The sequence below is a fragment of the Callorhinchus milii genome, unplaced genomic scaffold (genome assembly GCF_018977255.1).
Source record: "Callorhinchus milii isolate IMCB2004 unplaced genomic scaffold, IMCB_Cmil_1.0 Scaffold20, whole genome shotgun sequence".
Lineage (NCBI taxonomy): Eukaryota > Metazoa > Chordata > Chondrichthyes > Chimaeriformes > Callorhinchidae > Callorhinchus > Callorhinchus milii.
The window spans coordinates 6,428,227-6,437,821 of NW_024704761.1; the positions used below are offsets into that span (position 1 = coordinate 6,428,227).

The 9,595-nt window shown below is 42.6% G+C and overlaps 1 protein-coding gene across 1 annotated transcript in view; it reads right to left on the reverse strand.

Moving 5' to 3' along the window:
- Window positions 1-7,642, reverse strand: part of sdk2b (sidekick cell adhesion molecule 2b) — a 292,198-nt gene extending 284,556 nt beyond the window's left edge. The window contains exon 1 of the mRNA XM_007888572.2: window positions 7,436-7,642. Coding sequence (XP_007886763.1) covers window positions 7,436-7,538 — 103 coding nt within the window. The 5' untranslated portion in view covers window positions 7,539-7,642. The remainder of the gene's footprint in view (window positions 1-7,435) is intronic.
- Window positions 7,643-9,595: the final 1,953 nt, after the last annotated feature.

The window sequence follows — 9,595 nt, forward strand, 5'->3', positions numbered from 1 at the left end:
ACCTTTAAAATAATAATCTTTGCATTTAATACAGTGCCTTTCATGTCAGAAGGACATCTCAAAGAGCTTCACAGATTCACTGTATAATATTTTTGTAGGCGAAAATGGCCTACAATTTGCATTGCCAATGCCCCACAACACCCATGAAGTGAATGACCGATTTTATTTCATGGAGGTGGTCGGGTTGGCCAGGACTTTTGAATTAAGTTTAAACAGCACCAGGGTGTTGGAAATAAAATTGCATTGTTGTATGGCAGACATTATCCATCTGTCTCTGTGATCTTGGTTAATTCCAGCCCAGACTGACGGAACTAAAGTCTCATCTCTTTAATGGTTAAAACCCCAATGTAAATTGAGTTAGGGCTGTCTTAATGTATACCAGTCAAACTAGAATTGTTCATAATTCAGTGCAATTTGAGCACTTGCATTCAGTCAGGATACAAGGGACAAAGGATCTCTCACATAAGATTCAAGTTAAAGCATAATTTTGGAGTGGCTATCAAGGGATCATTACATTGCATGTAACTAATGCTGCGATTGATCCTCAGAATGTTTCATGTGATCAAACCGGATGCACAAATTCAATGTTCACTTTGTTGAGTGAAGAATTTGTCTCTCTATTTTAGTGTAAAAACATACATTTTCACTGTAGATTATTTCCCCCATTATCAGATTTACTGGTGAGAGGGCAGGCCTGCAGTCTAGCCAGACTGCTACCAAGACTGTCAATAATAGGCTGGCATGACAAGCGAAGCAATGGCCAGCTGCAACTCCCTTCTGATTTATTTCCCCCTCCAGCAGAGATGCTTTAGCGTCCGTCTATGGCATTTGGACAAGTTGCCATCAATGGTGCATTATGACCGCAATAGGAAATGTACTCCTTGCCAATCCAGTTTCCATCGACTGTACACGGATGGATTATAATGCTCGGTTTGAGAATGAGAAAAACATGCACAGAATACCTAGCTGGGTGCTGACTTGTGCTGTATCTGCTCTTGTTACTACACCACCATTGCAGAAACTGGCAGAGAGTGGTTCAAAATGGGACACGTGCACATCTCTAATTTACTTTTGACCATCTGTTTTCTAGACCCAAAAGCCTGCGAGTGTTTTGATTATATATTCAACAGGCTGGTCGCATTGCTATAATGCAGGACTAATAAGAGATTTGATCTGGTCAATATGCTCATGCTCTGCAGGCAGTGGATGTTCTAAAACAAAACTATTTTATAGATTTCTAACTATTCTCATGCCAGTTATAAAGCCAATAAATCGTCCAAAATTGATATGCAAGCACATTCCAGTGAATCGTAATTTTGAATAAAATGTGATTAAATAAATGGATACTAATTCACCTCATACTGCCTAGATTTTTTTTAGGCTGATCATTATGTTAAGGCCGGGAAACATTAAATAAAATCCAAAGCAATATTCAGATTTATTTCCTGTAAAACTTAATATTGGTTATTTAGTATAATTTAATTTCAACAAGTAGATTAAGGTCATTAACTTTGGCTGCTATTTTAAATGCTAAAACAAAAGCTGTGCTATTAAATAGATATTTCATTACTTTCTTGTGGTAATATTAATGTGACTTGATTTCTATTTCTTTCTGAGGTTCTCTGCATTGCTTAGAGGGCACTTGTTCTATTTTGGAGAGTCTCCGTCTCTCTACTCCTCAAAATGAACGATTTTGGTTATGAAAAGCAATGAATCAAATGTCTCCTACAATATTGCGTGGTTAAAAAAAAAATCGGAGTTACACAGAAATCTTCAGCCACTGAGATAAGATCAGTTTGTCACCTCTTATATCTATCTGCCATCAAACTCTTATACAGCATTCCTGGACACTTGCCCTCGGTACTTATAATGTGCCTTTTTTTTTCTTTTGGTTCTGAAACATTTCATGCTTTAGGGGAAAACAAGCACACTAATAGCTCTGAAACATCAACAACACTCTTCTCTCCCTTCTCCTCCATGGCCCATCATCAAACTAAACAGGCTCACATGACAAACACACTGCAGGTACAAGAATGAGAGGGAGTGAGAGAGCATTCAGATAACCGCACGCAGGCATACAGAATGCAGCATTACACAAACCAGAGTTGACACTGAATGCAAATGTTACCTTTTAGTTGGCTTCTCTCGAGTGCCGTGCCAACTGGCTGGTTTTGAAGTTCAACATTCAATCAATTATTGAACTGATCACCAGCAGCCCCCCCCACCCCACCCACCACCGCACCCCCCGTTTAATTTGCGTGCAGTGTCTTGAGACGTGCTGTGCAGGCACAACACTGAAACAAGCCTCAAATGGATGGATGCTCACACGAGAATGAGGTCTACCTGAGTGATATCCAAAATATATATCACACTGCGCAATTATACTACATCATCTCCTTATTACCTGACTCCCATCAAATCAATCAATGATTGCATGCATTGACATGGACAGAATATCAATTACTTTGCAGCATCACAGTTCCATTTTGTGTGTTGCATTCCTCCTGCGACAACATTGTAAAAATCGAAAAGCAGTCAAGCCGATGTGAGATATAATAACCTCCCTACACCCTCCCCCCACAGCAGTCAAGAGCTATTGGCTATCAATTCCATTACGACTGGAAAAACATCATTTTCAAAACAGTACCGACTCGAGAAAGAATTAGTTGAGGCCCTAACATAGTTTCCAAGTCAGTAGGCAAGCTCGTTCACACTTCAAATTGAATAAGTTCTTTGAAGTTTCCCCAAAACTTGAATCAATGATTCGCAAAGTTCAAAGGTCTTTCGCTAAGTGTTGGTAGACGTAAAAACGCTTAAACTGAAGATTTAAGCATTTTTACATTTCTTTCCTTTGTCTCCCTCTCTCTCTCCCCCACTCCACCTTCTGGGGGTTTGGTGGGGGGTCGCGGAAAGGGGGAAGAGAGAGAGAGAGAGAAGAAGAAACAGCAGGTCTCTAGGTTGAAATGCCAGACAAGAGACCAAGAGAGAGAGAGGGGACTTGCCTGATTGTAAAAGTACCACTTTGCGAAGTGAAACAGATTTTATCACAGGAAGGGAGTGCTCATTCCATTCCAACAAACTGTCTCTAGAATTTTTAAGTGTAGATGGGATGCATGGCTTTCTCAGTTTGGTTTGGATACTCTAAAACACGGTGATGGGTTTCCGCACATGTCAGACACCCAGCGGACCTCCCAAAAAATGCTGGGCACATTTAAGATCGATTAATAATCATCCCAAATAGTTGGAATAGAGATTTTCCTCTCAACCACATAAAAAAAGCAACACCAAACACCCCTCAAATATATCTATCCTTCACCCCTGTGTGTTTGTTATTTGGGACAATAATGAATGAGGTGCTACAGTGTTTTCTGTCCCTTGGCTTGTAGAATAAAAAACATCATTAGTTCATTGACCTGAGGCCAGTGTGTGCGATAGGACAGCACATTATCAACTGATAAAAATTCAATAGATGTGTGACATAGGCCATACAGGAGAACAATGAGATCCAGTGTCAGCCAGGCTAAATTATGAAAGCATCATCTGCCACATACAAAGCAACCAGAGCACAGAAATATCACTTTCAGGAAATACTAACGGGAAAAACAACAACATCCATTGTAATCTAATCATAACCTGTGTAATTTAGTCTTTCCATTTTCTGAAGACTACTTCTGTAAACTGGAGTATCTGATTTCTGAAGCTCCAGATTTATTTGTATTGACTATGTGTTCCTAATCTCACGTGATTGTTGTTCATTAGCAAATCTCTTTTTAATGGTTCAATCATCCTCCCCCCCACACACACACAACATAGGACAATTTTTTGTGCGAAGGCAAGCACAGAAATAAAGTGCTTTTTAATAGATTACATTATTTATCAGTAATCATACATCTCAGACAGCCATAGAATGAGAAGTAGCCAAATCTACTGGTAGACACAGTATACCCAAGACAAATGATCCCAGTTAAAAAACAAGTACCATTACTTTCCAGTAAAATCTGCTCCTGTGGCCATTTGTCAGTGAGATCAGAAGGCTTTTTTTGTCAGCAATATTGTAAATTTCATCCTGCCAGTAGACTAAGTACAGTATTACTACATATGCATTGAAGCACATCTAAACACTGACTGGTACCATGAAAGTGAACTTCAAAGGCAAGCCAGAAGACTTGTAGAGTAAAAAAATCACAGCTATTGTAAAAAAAATTAGGCATGTAATTCCTAAAATGAAAGGTGTGTGAAAGTGGATTGATGTCTGCGAGACAATGCAAGGTTCTGATAAACTTATGTATGGTCTTGTTGGTGCAATTGCAACCTTCAATTATGTTTCAGCCTTGTAACACAATCTCAGACATCTTTTTAAATTCTACAGCATACTGTTGCGGCATTGTTGATGTTTTTGGGGATGGTGGATTGATAAACTTGTTCTGTAAATTTGTAAGGAATTGCTCTTTGGCTGCTGAGAAAGTTTGCAATGCAACACATTAGATCAGAGGCAGCTTTCGCCACTGACTGCAATGTGATTTTTGCAAGAAATCTAATCGCAGCTTTCGGCTAAAGTTGATAGAACTTTATTATCTCTCATTTTATCAGCAGACAGGATTCAAGCGATTATGTCATTGCATCACAGCGCACTGACATCTCCAATACACCGAACAGTGGCCCTGTTTAAGGTACTCAGAAACAGAGGATTGGGGTGGGGGGGGGAGTGTGGAAAACACAAGAGCAGATTGGAATTTAAATGATGGATCATTGACAGACACAGAAGTTGCCAGGTTCAGTCTCCAATCTAACCCGAGTGAGCTGATTTTAGCTGGGATAAGAGTTAGACTGGCTCAGTGCATCTCAGTGCCTTTGGGGGGCAAGGGAAGGAGGAAAGAAAACACAGTCATGGTGTCCTACCCAATGAAAATGTGGTCAGTTGAATTAAATCAGGGGTCAGTTTTGGCCTGGATGCCACCCACAGTCAGACATCCTGCAATATCAAGGCTCGCCCATTAAGAGTGGTCACTATGTCCTGTGTCTATGCAATCGCAGAGTGAGTCAGTTGGGTCAGGGATGGAGGCGAGAAATTGGAAGGGTGGGAACCAGAACCGTTCAACAAGATTTATCATTGAATGAGATCTCTTTAGCTCCAAACAAGAAGCACCATTTGTTCTGAGAATGAACGGGCGAGTCGAAGTCACCCACCCAGGTTTGCACAAGTTGACCATTTCATTGACCATTGACTCATCCCTCCGCGTTTTACTTTGTAACAAACATCCAATTGATCTTTACAAATGCACCACAACTCGAAAACCCCAAACCTTGGAACATAAACGGCTTACAATTGTGAATGGGTCATTCCTTCAACCGGGTCACCCTTCTTGTTGGATAACTGGATGTCCTGTTCAACAGAAGCAATTGGTGTATGTATGTGTGTGTGTTTGATGACCATCAATGATCAAATCTCCTGCCCACAATGAATGTCCGGCTCGAATAAATTACACAATGGATGATAGGGACAGATGCCAGCAATATTGCTCTGTTTGGAGGCACACACTCAAGCTCCCAGCACTGTATCTGTTTTTTCCTCCAAATATATCCACGACAAACGTCCCTTCTGGGGTTGGGGAATGGGAAGGGGTTGGTCCCAGTTTTAGGAGTGATCCCATCGCAATTTTAAGTCTTGCCACAGAGCTGAATTGTCCTGGAATTCAATACTGAAGCTGAATGCTGTTGAGCCAATTTCATGTCAGTTTCACACAACACACACTACCCACCCCCCCCCAACCCCCAACCAACAACCACTCAGATAGACAAGATCTCTCCTGGTGGGTTTCAAGGGAACCATCCCAAAAGAGATCACAATAATAATAATAATAATAATAATAATAATAAGACAGTGAAGGATAATGCACTGGGGATGCATTCTTAGAGGGTTTCCTTCTTGTATATTTTATATAAAAGAAATGACAATAAAAGAGATCAATGCACACACACACACACACACAAAGAATTGCTGTGCATTTTCCACTTGCAAATAAGTGGGAGAAGACAAGAGGGAGAAAGTGACTGGTGTGTTTGCTGACGGTCGCAATAAATGAATTGATCTTCTTTCTAATCGCAGTCGTTATGCTTTCAGAGATGTGAGAGAGATCGATACGACATCAACGCACACACAACACACACACACACACACACAAAAAGAGACTGAGTGCAAACTGTCACCTTTGCACGCAATGCAACTCTGGTCGTTGCTTTTCTCTCATTCATTCATTCATTCATTCATTCATTCGCACACTCACTCATTCTTTCTTTCCTCCCATCCCTTTTTTTTTGCAACTTTTCCAGGGTAGAACTAACCCCCCACCCCCAGGGCTCGATGAGGAACTTTCTCCCACTCGTTATGGACATCCATAACTTTGCAGGACTGTTGCATTCAGCTGTGGCTTCTCACCAAAAATGCAATAGATACCCATCTCTCAGCCCCTCTCTCTCCTCTCTCTCTCTCTCTCTCCCCTACAACCACTTTCATCCTCGACTCTTTTCATCTCTTAACTGACTCTTTGGTGTGAAGTTTTGATGAACAGAGCACTGATGAACACACTCTTTTCCCCATTGGTCTCATATCCTTCACGTTGCAATTACACAGCGATCTGGTCCTTTATTCCCACCCCCACCCCCCCCCCAAAAAAAAAAAAATCCTCTCGCAGAGATCACAGATTATCCTTCCTCTGACCAGATTCTTATCTTCGCTTCTGTCCTCTTTCTTTCTCTCTCTCTCTCTCTCTCTCTCTCTGTTGCATTCTCTGCTCAAAATGTATCAGCAAAAACTCGTTTGCACAAACGCCCTGGAGATGGGCATCTGATTCCCAACACCAGGTTCCTTCTCACATTGCACTCAATGTCCTCTCTTCTTCCACTCTCCCCAACCGCACACACACACACACACACACACCACACACAACCCCCAAAAGCCTTCCCGTTAAAACAAATCCTTAAAGAACCTAATCTTAACACTGCACACATCGCACATCTGTGTGATGGTGCCTCTCACCACCCTGCTCTCTGTCTCTCTCTCTCTCTGTTTGTCTGTCTGTCTCCCTTTCTCTCTGTCTCTCTCCCTCTCTGTCTGTGTCTTTCTGTCTTTCTCTCTGTCTCTCTCCCTCTCTGTCTGTCTCTCTCCCTCTCTGTCTGTCTTTCTCTCTGTCAGTCAGTCTCTCCCTCTCTGTCTGTCTGTCTCCCTTTCTCTCTGCCTCTCTCTGTCTGTCTGTCTGTCTCCCTTTCTCTCTGCCTCTCTCTGTCTGCCTGTCTCCCTTTCTCTCTGTCTCTCTCCCTCTCTGTCTCTCTCCCTCTCTGTCTCTCTCCCTCTCTGTCTGTCTGTCTGTCTCCTTTCTCTCTGTCTCTGTCTCTCTCTGTCTGTCTGTCTCAGGATTGCAGCATCAGTCTCCCTTACCTTGTGCTCGTGTCCAAGAGATGTGAAGAAGTAACAGAGACGCCACCAGCAGCCAACCTTCCAGCCTCGGATTCCTCAACATTGTCAAACTGCAGTTTAACATCCTTTTCCCCCTCTCCTTCTCCTTCTCTCTCTCTGTCAGGTAAATAGATAGATAGATAGATCCTTCTTCCACCAGTTCTGCTCTCGCCTCCTCCTCCTCCTCTTCTTCTTCTTCTTCTTCTTCTTCTTCTTCTTCTTCTTCTTCTTGTCTTCAAAGGCAGGGATACATGTCTCTACCCCTTTTGCTTTGATCTCAAAAAGAGTTTGCAATCCAAGTGGAGGGTCCGACTGTATTTGTGTGGAGGTGGTGATTCTCTCGGAGTCGACAGGAAAGCTTCTAAATAGCTAAACCCCCCCCCCCCCCCCCCCCCCACCCCTCCACTTGGGGCAAAAATAAAAGAGATAGGATAGATCTCTGCATGCATCAAAAAAAAACCTAGGAGGTAAAGGGGGTGTAATGCATAAATCAGTCGAAACTCAAGAGATGGGAAAGAACTGAACTCTTTGAAGTTGCGACGTTTATATATATATATATTATATGTATATATATATATATTAGAGCTTGTATTTTGCTTTGCTCCCTCCCTCCAAAAAAAATATATTACCCCCCAAATGATACTGAAGTGTTCGTTCAGCAGTTGTTCAACTCCTTGGACCAAACTTCTTCCAAACTTCCCATCACATCCAACTCACTCACATCCAATCTTCATCGCAGTTTGTGTTGGGGGAGAGAGAGAGAGAGGGTGAGAGAGGCTGTGTATGATTTTTTTTTTTGGGGGGGGGGGGGATGTCACTGTTCAGTCTTCACTTATTTCCTCAATGATATACTATTAAAAAAGAAGCCGACTCCTTTTTTTTCCTGAGTCCCTCTCTTTTCCTGCATTTATAATATATATATAAAAAAAATACTTTAGTCACATTTTTAAAGCACCTCTTCAAAAAAGACACTCCATCCAGTTTCGTTCTGCAGCAATCCAAAGCATTCGTGGTTTCTCCAAAAATTCCTGGGATGTAGAAATGAATATATAACAATAAATATTATATATATATATATATATATATATTGAAATGATCCCTGCAAAAAGTTTGGTTAGGAGGGAGGGAGGTAAATGACTGACTTGCCCATAGATCTCTCTCTCTCTGCTCCTTGGCTCCAGGCTCCAGTGAAATCTTTAGCTGATGCTGGAACGGTTCAGCTCAGTTCAGTTCAGTTCAGTGGAAACCCTCTGCCTTCGCCCGGGTTTGTGTCACTCACAGACGGGGAGCAAGAGCTGGCTGCAGCCTGCCTCCTTCCACAGCCAACTGTGCATTCATTCACTCCCTCCCTCCCTCACTTCCCAGCCCAGACCGCTTTGCTTTCTCTCTTTCTCTCTCTTTCTCTGCAATCAAAGCGCCACCTAGGAGCAGAAGCAGCACAAGAACACACCAACTGCTGGAGCGAAGCAAACTTAAGGTCCATCCACTTCGCCTTCCGCCGTCCTCGCGGTCGCGCGCCCGTGTCATCACCACGATCGCCATCCTCGCGTTCGATACGGCGCCTGGTTCCCGAAGATTGCAGATCCCCTCGAGGCGTCTCAAAGCGCTTCGCAGAATAGGCTGTGAAGTGAACGGACTGTCTATTTTGGGGGCAAAACATGCCCCAAACTACCGCACGTAAGAAGAACAGAAGAATTGCTGGGCTGACAAATAAGATCGAGGTCCATCCAGTTTGCCTTCCGCCATTCCTGGCAGTCGCTTGCACGTGTCATGTCCCCAAACTATACCATAAGAATTGCTAGATGAGAAAAGACGCAGTGAGTGAGCGAGCAGTGCACAACCTTGAACCTCTTGCACTAATGACATTTCTCTCTCTCTCTCTTCTCTCCCCCCCCCCCCCCCCCACACACACACCCAGGAAAAAAACAGTGGCAGAGAGCAATTCACACCAGTTGCAAAATAACAATATGCAAATTGCATCTGGAGCAATCGCATTCATTACAGTTTGACAGTTTTGGTCTTCAGAGAGAATGCTTCATTGTAAAAAAAAGGGCAGATTTTTTTCTCACTCTCCCTTGCCAATTTGATTTCTTTTCTTTTCTCTCTCTCTCTCTCTTCCTTCCCTCCTGTTCTTCTTAGTTC